General features: G+C 62.9%; 1 protein-coding gene across 1 annotated transcript; it reads right to left on the reverse strand.

The window, feature by feature from the left end:
- Window positions 1–2,881: 2,881 nt before the first annotated feature.
- Window positions 2,882–12,583, reverse strand: NPTX1 (neuronal pentraxin 1). The gene is made up of 5 exons (XM_060645184.3): window positions 11,971–12,583; window positions 11,440–11,647; window positions 9,006–9,250; window positions 7,630–7,809; window positions 2,882–6,964 (listed from the first exon to the last, which is right to left on the reverse strand). Exons 1-5 carry the CDS (start codon window positions 12,448–12,450, stop codon window positions 6,743–6,745), a joined length of 1,335 nt encoding a protein of 444 aa, XP_060501167.3. The 5' UTR covers window positions 12,451–12,583; the 3' UTR covers window positions 2,882–6,742.
- Between the last annotated feature and the right edge of the window lie 635 nt (window positions 12,584–13,218).

Below are 13,218 nucleotides of genomic sequence, written 5' to 3' on the forward strand. Positions count from 1 at the left end.
GCACTCACACCAACCCTCCCTGCCCTCCCCCGCCATGGGAGCCGGCCAGGAACCCTCCAGAGACGTGCCCTCCTCGGCCCGCAGACCACCAGCTAGGCACCTGGCCCAGGTGCCTGCTCACGGTAGGTGCTCAGGAAGTATGTCCTTCGTGAATAAACGAATGTGTTTCTAAGGACTTGTTCATGGCTCTCTGCCTCCCCGTGCCCTGCGCCCGGCCTGGAGGAGAGACCGCAGGATTCCACGTTGCCCGGGATGGGAGTCTAGCTCGTGCAGGGTGTGGGACTGGGTCACAGCAAGGGGCTCTGCGCTCCGGACCTCCGACGTGCAGTCCCCGCCCTGAGGAGTTACGTGCACCCTGATCTATTTGGTGGCTAAGAAACTTCTGGGGAGAGAGTATGACCTGGGTCCACTACCGATGATCAGAGATGTGAACTCACGTGTGGTCGAGAGGGCAGGGGCCTGGCCTGAGGGTTTGAGGAAGGACAACAGGGACCCTGAGGGGACAGCCAACATCGTGGGAAGGTCTGGTGAGGGCAGGTCCCATGGCTGTGGGACACAGGCGAGGCAGGGGACACAAGAAAGTGGCGGGGGTGGGGGCAGAGGTCCTGTGTGAGCAGGGGGTTGGGGCCGAGGGACTGCACTGGTACCCATGCACTGGGGAGACAGGTCCTTCGGCCCCAGGGAGAGCCCAAAGGGACTGCAGAGACCGTCTGGCCCTACCCTGTCTTTCTGTGCCGGGGGCCATGCCCGCCAGCTTGCCAGAGCGAGGACGGGACAGGGGACGGGGCGGGATCTAATGTGGAGAAGGATGCAGTTTAAGGTCAGACAGATCCTGCGCGTTGAGCCCCGCCCCAGACCCTCCAGGGGGTGGTCCACGCTTCTCTGCTGCCCCTTGAGGGGACGTCAAGGGAGGGAGTTTGACAAGCGTCGGAGCAGGTCACCCATGCAGGAGAGACAGGAGGGCTGAGCCTCTGGGGTCCTGGGTGCTGGCGGGGACGGCTGCGGGGAGCAGCTCTCGGGAGCTGCCCCGGGGCTGAGAACTGCCTCGCAGCCAATATGCTACGCACAGGCCACATTCCCTCGGGGCCATCGGACCCCAGGGCTGCAGCCGACACGTCCATCCGCAGCCCAACCTCCGGAGGACCACCCCCAGCCTGGGCCGCATTTCCCAGCTCCTCGTGGGTATTTAGTGCCCTGGGAGGGAAAGGTCCATGGGAAGGGCCTGGGGGGAGGAATCCTGAGTTCCTGGGTTCCGAGTCCAGCCCGCACACGCGAGCTGTGTGGCTTTGAACACGGCCTCTCCGGGCCGCGATCTCTTCACCCAAAGAGTGGAAGGGTTGAACTAGTTGGTCCCTGAGGCTTTCCCGGCCCAGACATCTTCCAGGCCTTGGGCACGGCATTTCTCCCTCCTCAAGGGCAGAGTTAGACAGGGCTGCAAATCACACAGGGAGCCCCTTGCACAGTGTGGTTTGGTGGCTGAGGACATGGGGTGGCGAAGACTCCGGGCGCATGTGTCTTCACGTGGGGGGACAGGCCAGGGTAGGGACCTGAGCACAAGGCACAAGGAAGATAACAAATAGGGAACAAACCCCCTGACGGAGCCGCCTGAAAGCGGGGCAGTGAGCTCCCCGTCACTAGAGGTGTGCAAGCTGAGAACCGGTTCCGGCATCCGAGGGGCTGTTGGAATCACTGACTTCCAAGGCACACTCTGGCTTTGAACTCTAATCCTGTGTCCCATGCTCAGACTCCCACATCAGCCGGCTGGGCTGCGAGCCTGGCCCCTTCCCCCTGAGTGGCTGTCCTCGGCTCTAAGGCCTCCCGGCGTCATTCAGGGGTGTGCCAGGACCAGGCGCGAGGAATGTGGAAAGTAATTTGTTTCTAATGAGAGTTAAAACACCCGAGGTTTGGGATGAGCTCTTCATGGAAACGAGAAACGGGAGAGTGACGTTATGGCAGCCGTAACTGCGAAAGGACGCGGTGGCCGGGATTGGGCACAACCCGGGGCCCGGCCACAGGGGCCACGCGTGAAGCCTGCGGGCGGACACCACCCTCCTCCTGTGCCACCAGGCAGCGGGCTCACGCGCCCCAAGCCCCGGCCCCCGAGTCCCGAACAGAGAAACACCACTGCACTGGGCAGGAGGTCTGCGGCCAAGGCGCACTCAGCCCTGACAGCAAGAAGCCAGTGGGACTCACTCCTTCTGCTAGGCCCCCGTGTGTGTGTGTGTGTGTGTGTGTGTGTGTGTGTGTGTGCGGGCGCGCGCTCTGGGGGCTTGGGGAGACCGATCAGCCAAGTGGACTATTTTGGTTCCCCGTCGCTTTGTCCCTCGGAAAGCTCACAAGCTCTCTGTCCGTCCACAGTCTAGCCTGGTTCGCGAGGGGCGGGGAAGAAAGTTCTTCCCAGTGCCCGGGGTTCCCGCATCACCCACTCCCCGTTATGTGACCCTGAGGATGCTCTCCACTTGAGTGCAGGGAAGGGGCCCCGGAACCCCAGAAAAGGGGAGGTAGCCAGACGTTGGCCGAGATCCAGTCAGCGGTGATGTGGCAAAGGAGAACAGAGCAGGGCTGTTTGGGAAGAACGAGTACAGGCCGTCTGGAACCTGGCCCGGCTGTGCCGGGGGGTAGTGCGTCCGCGGGGCACAGAGCGGCGGCGCAGGGGTGAGGGGCGGAACGGGGGGTTCCTCTGCACCCCGAGCCCAGGGCGGGCCTCGCCATGCAGGGACACCGCTTCCCTCTCTCGCACCTATGAACCGGGGCGGCACCCTCTCCACCCCCAGGCTGTGCCTGCATGTTCCTGAGGGAGAGGGGTCCCTGGGAGGCCCCCTGGGGCAGGTCAAGATGGCATACGCAGGCTTGAGAAAAGAGACACCCCAAGGAGACCACAGTCTTTCTTCACTCTTTACTGTGTAAAAATAAACTCAACAATTCATGTCGTTTCAGCAAGAAAATGAAAAAAAGAAAAAAAAAAAGCAATACCAGTAGAAATAGTGCATTTCCAGAATTGCTGATGGCAGGTGGCAGGTCCCATGGTTTTGACCCATTTGATACCCAAAAGGCTGCAGATCATATGAAAAATGTACAGCTTTGGTTAGCAAATAATGAAAAATTAAGGTACATCGATTTTCTTTCATATTATACAGTATGTACATTATAACAACATCAACCGTAGGGGGGTTTGCTTTTTGGATTTTTTTTTTTTTTTTTTTTTTTTTGGCAAGTAAGACAAAATTGGGACTCTAAGTATTGGGCTTTTTTTTTTTTCCTCCTCAATGACTTGTTCCCTTTTAACAAGTTGCACTTAAGTCCACTGTGCATGGATGGGATACACTTCCCAACGTTGGTTGTGACTAAATTTACACACTGTGTTTTAAGAGATGAAACCATGGCTGTGTCAGCCACGTTGTTTTGGTTGCCATGAGATCACGAAGGATACTGTCCTCTTTGCGTTAACGTCCGTGGCCCTAGCTGCCTCCACCCCGAGTGGGACGGGTCCTCGCGTCAACAAGTCAGCTCCACGGCAAAGCGTCCGCCATAAACGGCCAATTTCCATCCCGGTCCCCCCGACACGCCTTTGAGCACAGGTGGACCCTGTCTGGAGCCTCCCGCCAGCCTCTCCCCTCCCCTTCACTGCCCACAAGACACCCCCTTGGTCTCAGGTCCCAGGGCTGGTGACAAAGTGATCTTTGCAGTCTTAGAAAATAAACTGGGAGTCTACAAAAGGAAAAGAAAGCATACAAAATGTATCTCTTTCTTCCAAAATACACGCTTTCAGTCCTACGTTTTGGCGGAGCCTGAAAGTGTTTTCAAGGGAGATATAGGTTGAGTTAATTTATAGGTTTGTCCTTTTCTTTCATAAAAATACTCGTTTGGTAATAAACTTTTTCTTCTACAGTAAGAGAAATAATACTGTGTTATCAAAAGCAGGAAGGCTTACGATTCAAGTGGGATCTAAGCCCCGAGGGCCCGGGGCGCCCCTGGCGGTGGCTCCCCGGCCCCGGACGCCCGGGGTTCTGTGGGACACCAGCTCAGAAGAGCAGACACTGCCTCCGCAGTGCTGGGTTTCTTCCTATTTTATAAAATGGCTTACCTGAGATAGGTGTGGGTTATTCAGTGCAAGAGGGAGCGTCGATCAGATTAAGGAGTACATGAAAACCACGTGGGATACGTTTGTGCCTGTCAATCGACCTTTCTCGGGGCCAGCAAAGTGCCAAGTGTCAACACAGTGAGGGAGTCAAGGGGCTTTGCACGCGTTCCGGCTGGGGGCGGGGAGGGAGCCAGATGCCAGCCTCCGTCCCTGGCACCGTGGGTGCATCAGGGGAGGAGGGCGAGGAAGGTGAACGGGGTCAGGAGGCCAGAGGGACGTAGGCATAAGCGTCTAGGGGTATGCTCTGCCCGTCTCTAGTTAGGGCAGAGGATGGCTTGTAGTCCTAAACGGACGGCTCCCACCCCGCCCGCGGCGGGGGCAGAAGGTGGTCTGGGGTCCGGCCGATCGGCAGGGGCTGGTGGGAGGTGCTGACAGGAGAGCACCCAGCACCCTCTGGGCCTGTGCCTAAGCAACGGCTCCGAGGTGGCTGAAGTGAGGGGTGGGGCCAATCTGGTCTGGAGGGGTGATTCCAAGCTCTTGCTCTGTCCCAACCATGGGCTCTGTCTAGGCTCCTTGTCAACCTACATGTTAAAAAATACTTCTTGGTGTGTTTGGGAAGTGGGGACGGGGAGAGGGAAACGGATCCCTCCCTTGACCTCCCCCGACACCCGTGGCTTGTTTATCCGGCCGTTTTCGGTAGCTAACACGGATGGTCACAGAACAATGGGTGGCACTGGGCACACGACACAGAACCAGAAGTCCATGCAGGCAGGGGACACACATCAGACTAAAGGAGCAAGGGACACGCCACCCCAAGGAACATGCAAACGGAGAAGATCCCTGCAGATCCAGAGATGCCACGGCCCGACGGGCTGGGACGAAGCGCAGGCTTCTCAGAGAAAGCCACTGTTGAGCCACGACACGCGGCGTGGCACCTGGCCCGCACCCTCCGAACAAGAGCGACGCGCTGCGGAACGGCGACCGGGTGCTGTGGCGACACCACGGGGACACGAACACGGAGACACCAGCACAGACACACACAGACGCACGCGGTTCCCGACGCAACACGGACCTGCGTTTAAGGAGACAGGTGTCCCTGAAGGCACACCTGCGCCTCCGGAAGAAATGTCTGCAGCTGTGGATGAGCCAGGCAGTGCGGTAGAATTTCTAGAAAGACTCGCCAGCCTTTTGCTAATTAGCCTCCTGGTGACAGAATCCAGGGTGCCCTCAAGGCGTGTGACCCCCAGATGGAACCCAGCAGGGAGCTCACCTCGCCTTGGGTATGATCTTAGTGTGCTTCTTCTCTCTCTCTCTCAACACACACACACACACACACACACACACACACACACACACACACATTTTCTCCCCGCCTCGGAAGGACTAGAAGGAAATGTGTATGGTTGCTTTTCACGGGGGAGAATAAAGTTAAAGGTCTGGACGCTGGTCGTGTCTCAGTGTCACCAGCCGGTGACACACTGGGGGCTGCTCCAGGAGCTGAGCCCTGGAAAGAAGGTTGGGGGGGGGGGGGTTGGATTCCAGGCCCCAACGCTGGCTGGCGTGTCTGTGTCTGGCTCCCCGTGAGAGGCCTCTGGAGGCCCTGCCTCCTTGGAGGACCCGCTGAGCCAGTTTCCCCTTGGCCCTGGGGGGGGGGGGGGGAGGAACATGGCTGTCAAAATTAGGAGGGACCTTCTCATCGACTGGTCAGCTTCCAGGGGCAGGGGTCCTAATGGGCTGGGTCTCAATCGGGATGTGGGTTTGCCTGTCTGAAAGGTCCCCTGTTGAACTGACCCACAGACGCCTCTGGTCTCCCACGGCCAGAAACCAAGACTTCCTGGACCGTGGGAGGGACACGCCTCTCTCAGGGGCACCAGCCGGCAGCCAAAAGAGGGGGACGGATCCCAGCCTCGAAGGGTGCAAGGAGGCGGGCAGACTGGGGGCTGAGGCGCTGTCCTGGGCCAGAGCCAGCAAAGCAGCTTCCCAGGCCCAGCACCGCTGCCCTCGGATGCCAACTGCAAGCTTGCTGGCCGGGCACCGGGGGTGGGGGGGGGGGGGTGCCCGGTTCCCGGGGCCACCCCCCCACCTCTGCCCACCCCCGGAGAGCAAGAGAGAATCCACTCCTACGACAAAAGAGAAATTCTCTGAGGGGAGGGCCCCGGCCCCGAACAAACAAACCGCCAGAACACATTTATTTTACGGGTGGAGAACTGCGCCCCCGGAAAAGGTTTGCAAACAAAGACAAGCGCGTGTGTTGAAGAAGCCACACGGGCCACCCACGGGGGCCCGCGGGCAGCTACTAGAGTCTTCCGGCCAGTCGTGAGATTCCCCCCGCAGCACACAGAACACCTCGCTCGTCCCCACAGACACACACCCGTAGACACACACGCTCTCTCACCTACGTCCACACCGCGCCCGCGGGAGCACAAGCAGGCCTGAGGCCCGGAGCGGGGCTCCTCGGGGGGGGGCGGGGGGGCAGCCGGACCTGCTTCCCGGGCACAAGGACAAACCAGGCTGCGTGCGAGCGCGTGCGAGGGGGAGGGCCTGAGTCGCTCCTGGGGAGAGGGAGAGAAGGAGACACAAGACGGGTCGCCACCGCACAAGCAGGGGGGAGGCAGGCGGGCCGGCTCGGCCCGAGGGCGGGAGGCTCGGCCGCCAGGAGCCTCAGTTGATCTGGCGACAGGCTTCGAATGTCCACTTGGTGGCCCCGCCGTAGATCTCGATGTGGGACTCGGCCCAGGCGATGACGTTGCCGGAGAGGGCCTTGGTGCTGCAGGTGGCGAGGTTATATACCTCCCCGGGGGTCAGCTTGCGGTCCCAGATGTTGAAATGGGCCAGCTCGCCCACGAACGCCTGGGTGGCATCAAACCCACCACCCAGGGTGTCCTTCAGAGAAGAGCAGACGGTGAGGGTCTCTCGGGGGGGGGGAGGGGGGGCGTCCCCAGGGGGCACGTCTCCGCGTCTCCCCCACTAGGGGCTCTCGCATCTGCCTCCCGCGCACCATTCTGTCCCGTCTCTGGGTCTCCAGCCAGACCTTGGTCCCCCTCCCATGGGGTGCCCGGGAAAAGGGACACTACTGGCCACCTCCGCTCGGGATGCAGAGCTTTTCCTGGGGGCGCCTGGACTCTGCCTCCCCCTCGGCCAGTGAGGGGGGTCGGCCGGGGCCGCACACAACCACGGGGGCCGCTGCCGCTCTCCCTGCAGAGCCCCACGGGAGCAGAAGGCCTGGAAGGCCTGGGACCCTCCCCCGTGCCTTCCCTGCGGGTGCCCAAGGGGGAGACCAATCACTTCCAGGGAATGCATCCCGCAACCCTAAGGGCAGGCTTGCTTTCCTGTGCCAGAGACGCAGCTGCGGCCGCCCCACCGAACTTCCCCAGGAGCCCACCCAGAGCGCGCTCTCTGCCCAGTGCTGCCTAACCTGCTTCTCTTGGCTCCCTCTGGGGGTGGGGGAGCCACTCCCCTCTCCAACTCCCTCCCTCCTCGCCCCCCTCCCTTCTCTGCTTCTGGGGCTCCTTCCCCTGCAGCCAGCACCCCCTCCGCAAGGCCAGTACCTGCTCCTGGCCCAGCACCAGCACACCCTGGGGCTTGATGGGGTGATAGGGTGCCAGGTTCTCGCCATTGCCACCCTGGGTGCCGTCCTGGTAGGCTTCCCAGACCCCGTCCCGGGTGGTCCAGGTGACGCAGATGTGATGCCACTTGCCATCATTGATTACAAAGGGCAGCTTGGCCACCTGGGAAGGACGCCACACGCAATATCATGGGTACAGGGACCGGCGAGGCAATCGATCGATCGTCACTGCTTACCAGTTCAACTGCTTCTCTTCTCGTCCCTACGTTGCCAGTAAACACCGTTACTGAACTCTCTCAGCCCCTGCCCCTCTGGGCCTTAGCGCCCGTCAGCCCCATCCCTCCATGGGCCTTGGAGTCACACAGGAAATGTGACGATGCGGCAAGGGGCTCCTAAGACCGGTCTGAGTGCGCAGTGTCCTCACCCCTCCTGGCCCTCCTCCCTCTTTGCTGGTCCTACAGAACCAGCCCTCGGGAAGAAGCATCCCACCGCTGGGGTCTCAGCTCACTGCTGCCATCTGGGCCTCTCCCTCCTGCCCGTGCAGCCTCTGCAGAGGCTCAGACGCCAGGGGCATGGCACCATGCCTTTAAAGCTCAGGCCAGCCTGCGGCCTGGGGTTTCCCTCCCTCTCTCACATTCCGCAGGGGACAGACGGCGCAGCAGACGCAACAGCAACAGACGAGGGAACCTGCCCGCCCTTTAACTCGCCCAGAGAGGAACAACCCTTTCTGGTCAAGGCGTCAACAGCAGGGGCTTGGATTCCAATCCCCAGCCTGGGTTTTAGAGATTTACTGCCAATGCTGCCTCAGAGGTGTTGGAAAGCTGGCAGCTCACTCCACAGCTGTACAGGACCAGGAGGGAGACGGCTCCCTGGAGGGAAAAGGCGGGACTCTCCAGGGCGCTGCGTGCGTCTGGCCTCCTCCCAGCGGTGGGGGCTTGAGCAGGACAGATTGGGGCACCTTGACTCACCGCGGAACATCTATGGTCCTTCCCACAGGAGCAAAGCCAGCCCTGATGAGGCCAGCTGGGGGAGGAGGACCCAGGGTCTGATCTGCCCTGTGGATCTTCCCCTGCCTTCCCCGGGAAGCCTGGGTCTGAGAAAGTTCCGGCTTCACCCTCTTCCGAGTAGGGCCAGGGCGCCCCTCTCCGTTTCCCCCTGTCCTCACCCTCCACCTCCCTCAGTCCTGCCCGGTGGGCACTTCTGTTGGGACCACAGCTGCATCTGTGGCTGTGTCTCTCATGCCCACCACTCCCCCCCGCCCCCAGCCCCGGGGACCTGCCCCAGCAGCCAGGCGGGCCTGGGGGCCTCACCGTGCCTTCCTATAAGCCCAGGTGGCTGGAGGGGGCGGGGTCGCTCTACCTTGTCGTTGATGAGGATCTCCATGGGATTGTTGCCCCACTCAATGAGAACCAGCTCGTTGGCCTGGCCAGGCACGGCGTAGGAGAAGGGGGTGCCCACCCCGGGCGCGGCGCTGGACTTAAGCCACATGCACACCGTGAAGGCATACATCTCCGGCAGGCTCTTCTTCACCTTGGCGTACATGTAGTTGGTCCGCAGTGGGAATGTGAGCTGGAATTTGTCTCCAGGACGGTTGTCCTTCTGACCTGGAAAGGACAGGATGCAGTCCCTTCAGCCGTCTGCGCCTCAAAGCACTCCTCCGGGTCTGAAAATCATTCTGTGCTCCCCTCCACCCCCAACCTGAGCTCAGGAAAGCAGACACGACCGTCTCCATTCTATAGATGCTGGGGTGGGGGGTGGGGGGTGGGGGCAAGTGCTTTGCCTGAGGGCACGGGGCCAGAACAAAAGAGCTGACCTAAGATCTCTGCACTCCCTGGTCTGGCTCCCACGTCCTGCCTCTGGGGAAGCCGGATGGGGGTGTGAGGGGGGACTCGGCGGGCTGCACGGTGGGCATGGCTCAGTGCACTCCTGGTAAACCGGCCCTTGATGTGTGGCCACAGAGGGAGGTCTCCTCCAGCCTGAAGGAGGCTAGCTCCCCCAGAGCAGCCCCTGCGGCCAGCCGCCCTGATTCCAGGATGCAGGCTGCTGGTGGGTGTTCACAAACACACCTCTTGGATCCCCACCTGGATTCCCACCCGAGACAGCCAGGCCCCTGGTGCCCAGGACACTCCCCTTGAGGCCAGCACATGCTGCAGTCCCTGGCCACTCATCGGACCCAATCAACCAGCCCTGAGAAGTCTGGCTATTTCCAGAATCCCACCCACCCCACAGGAGGGAAAGCGGTCCTTCTAAGGTTCTTCTGGCAACTCTGCCCGGAGTCCTGCAGAGAGGGCAGGGCACCAGGGAGTCAGCCCCCCCACCCCCCAAAATGACTGCTTTGAGGACTATGCCATTCATTCTCCGGGAGAGCTTCCTGTGTGTGTTTCCTGAAAACTCAGGCTCCGGGCCTGACAGCCTCCCTTTCCACAACAGCCACCAGCTCCCAGCCTGCCAGTGATGTCTCGGGGAATGCTTGTCTGCCCCCCTCCCAACCCACACACACACGCTGTAGCTGTGGCCCTGGATATGGTGTGACTGACTCCAGGCAAAACATTCCAACCCAGCAGTGGGCACAGGCACCAGGCTCAGAGCCAGGAACACACACACCTGCCAGCTCCTGGGTGTGCTCCGGGGCCTGCCAGGCAGTCCAGAACTAAACCGGCCCCCAGGCCAAGAATTATTTCTAGAAGGCATCCTGCTGGGCCAGCAACCCCCCCTCCAAGTCAGGTACCAGGGAAGAGCATAGCTGGCCCCCTCAGTGCTCCCCCAACCATCCCCGGCTTGCACGCCCCCCCCCCCCACCTTCAAGCAGAACCAGCCCCTGGCTTCTCTAGGGGATGTTTTTCATTCCCCCCAATCTCCCCTCCTTCCCTCCCCCTCCCTCCCCCGTCCCTCCTTCCCCTGATCTGTTTTTCAGTTACATAACGTGCCTTAAGACGGCACTGTTTAAATCCATCCGGCACATTTTGCGGTCCAAGAAGGGTCACGTGGCCCTGCTCCAAGCCCAGGAACGCCCCCCCCCCCTTTTACAACCTTGTTTGATTTCTGTGACTTCAAGGCTGAGCCCAGCTCATCTATGAGCCCTGGGGTGCAGCTGGGGCTGGCCAGAGTTGGTGACCCAGGAACCAACTGAGTCTTGCAAGATTCCAGGGCTTGGATTACTCAGAAGATAAAACCATGGGGAGGGGGCTCACCGGAAGGGGGGGACCCGGAGATCCCCATAGGACACCGGGGTGGAACGGGGGGGGGGGGGCGATGAGCTGGGAGAAAACCTACTCAGGGCCCAAATCTGCTGGGAACCAGGGGACCCTTCCCCGGCCCACACCCCACTCTCTCTACCGGGGATGGGGACCAGCTGGAGCCCGGCTTTCTTACCAGGGAGGGCTTGGGAGCACCACAACTACGGCGCAAACTTACTGAACATTAAACAAATCAGACTTGGAAAAATCCTCCCAGTGTGTGTGTGTGTGTGTGTGTGTGTGTGTGTGTGTGTGTGTGTATGGGGGTGCTGCCGACACCAACCAATCCCTTTCTCACTCTGCTTCTGTTGCCTCCATATGTCCCCAGCCCAGGGGGCCCCGGCACCACCAGGAACATGGGCTGGAAACGCAAAACCCAGAGCAGGGACTCAGGAAGCAGGAAGGGGGCTGGAGAGGCTGAGAAGCTTTGGGCTTTTCAGCCTGGAGCTGAGCTGGGCAGGAGGCCAGGACCTGAGGCAGGGTCCCCATGGCCCAGGGAGCCTGGCAGGCAGCAGGTCGCTCCACCCCCCCCCCCCCACTACCTCCAGCCCCGGCACCTTTCTCCAGCTCGCTGATCCGCTGGTGCAGGGAGGTCAGGGCGCTCTCGATCTTGACTCTCTCCTCCGTGTCGTTCCTGGGGCCACCCTTTCCCTCCTCCAGAGTGTTCACCCGAGACAGCACCTGCCTCTCCAGGTCATCGATCTTGCTCTGCAGCAGATCCTTGAGGCTGTTGGTCTGGCTGGAGGAATTGAGCCGGCTGTACTGCTGCGGGGGTGCGAGGGCACGGGGAAACCACATCGTTACGCGTGGAGCGGGGACCGTGCCGGGAGGCCCGCGGCGAGGTCCCCTCGGGGCGAATGCGGGGGCGGCCTGGCGGGGAGCTCGGGCGAGTGGCCGCCGTCTGCGGGGCCCCTCAGGCTCCGCGCAGCCCCGGTGGGGCACGGGCGCCCGGCCGAGGCGGGGCCGGCGGGGGGGGGGGGGGTGGGTGGATGTCGGGCCGGGTCGGGAGTGGGGGTGGGGCAGGGCAGAGGGGCGCACGAGCCGGGCGGGGGGGGGGGGGGAGGGGGGGAAACGCGGCGCGCGCAGACCTCCAGGTTCTCCAGGCGGGTTTTGAGCGACTGCAAAGTTTGCCCGAGTTGGCTGAGCGTCTCGGCGGCCGGCGTCCGGGACAGGTCGCCCATGGTGTTCTTGCCCGAGCCCGGCTGCTTGCGGCCGCCGCCGCCGCCGCCGCCGCCGCCGCCGCCGCCGCCGCCGCCGGCCCGGGCCTCGCCGGTGCCCGCGTCCAGCGTGCTCTGGCTCTCGCAGCGGCCCAGCTTGGTGGTCAGCTCGCGGATGGTCTCCTTCTGGCTCAGGATGGTCTCCTTCTGCTGCAGCACGGTCTCGCGGAGCTGCAGCACGTTGCTCCGGAGCTCCTCGGCGCCGCCGGCGGCCACGGACGCGGCGCACATGTCGGCGTCCACGGGCACCGAGGTGCAGATGAAGCGCGTCGGCCCGAAATCCTGGGCCGCGCCGCCCAGGAGGCAGAGGGCGAGCAGCGCACAGGTGCGCGCGGCGCGGCCGGCCGGCATGGCTGCGGGCGCTGGGGGCTCGGCTCGGCGGGGCTCGGCGGGCGGCCCGCGCTCTGGGCGCCGCGCTGCTGGGCCGCGCAGTCCTCACCGCCGCGCTGCCCGGCCCTCACTGCCGCCCGCGCTGCGGAGCCCGCGCCTTTTATGCCGCCGCGGGAGGGGCCTCGGCGCTGCCGACGTCAGCGGGGGAGGAATCCCGCTTTAATTGTCTGCGGCCCGGCCCGCGGCGCGGCGGGGGTCTTCGGGGCGCGCGTGGGGGCCGAGCCTCCCCCGGCCTCCTCCCCCGCCCCCTCCCCCCGCCCGGCGGGTGCTGCTTCCGCGGAGGCTGGGAGAGCCCCGGGCCGGGGCGGGGAGGGGGGGGGCGGGGGGGGGGCGCGGCCTGGGACTATGGGATGGGCCACCTGCAAGATGTCCCCAAATTTCCGACGGGGCTGCGGGCGGGTGGGAGCCCACGGCCGGCCCGGGAGACAGGATTCGGTTCAACGCGCTTGGCGGCACAGAACACCCTGGGGGGAGGCGGGGAGGGGGGCGGCTCGGGCCGGGTCCCCAGGGACTCAGTCCGTCCGCACCCGGTGCCGAGCGAGGAGCGCCGGGAAGCGGATCCTCGCGGAGCGCCTAAGTCCAGAGAGGGGGTTTCCGGGATGCCCGTGTGGGGTTGGAAAGCCGATCTACACCCTGGGTCTGGGGACCCGCGCTCCCGCGCCCTCCCACAGGCCCGGGGTTTGGGGGACCCGGCAACGCTGTCCTGGGGGACGGCGGCACAGCCCCCCT

This window comes from Panthera onca, chromosome E1 (assembly GCF_046562875.1).
Source record: "Panthera onca isolate mPanOnc1 chromosome E1, mPanOnc1 haplotype 2, whole genome shotgun sequence".
NCBI lineage: Eukaryota > Metazoa > Chordata > Mammalia > Carnivora > Felidae > Panthera > Panthera onca.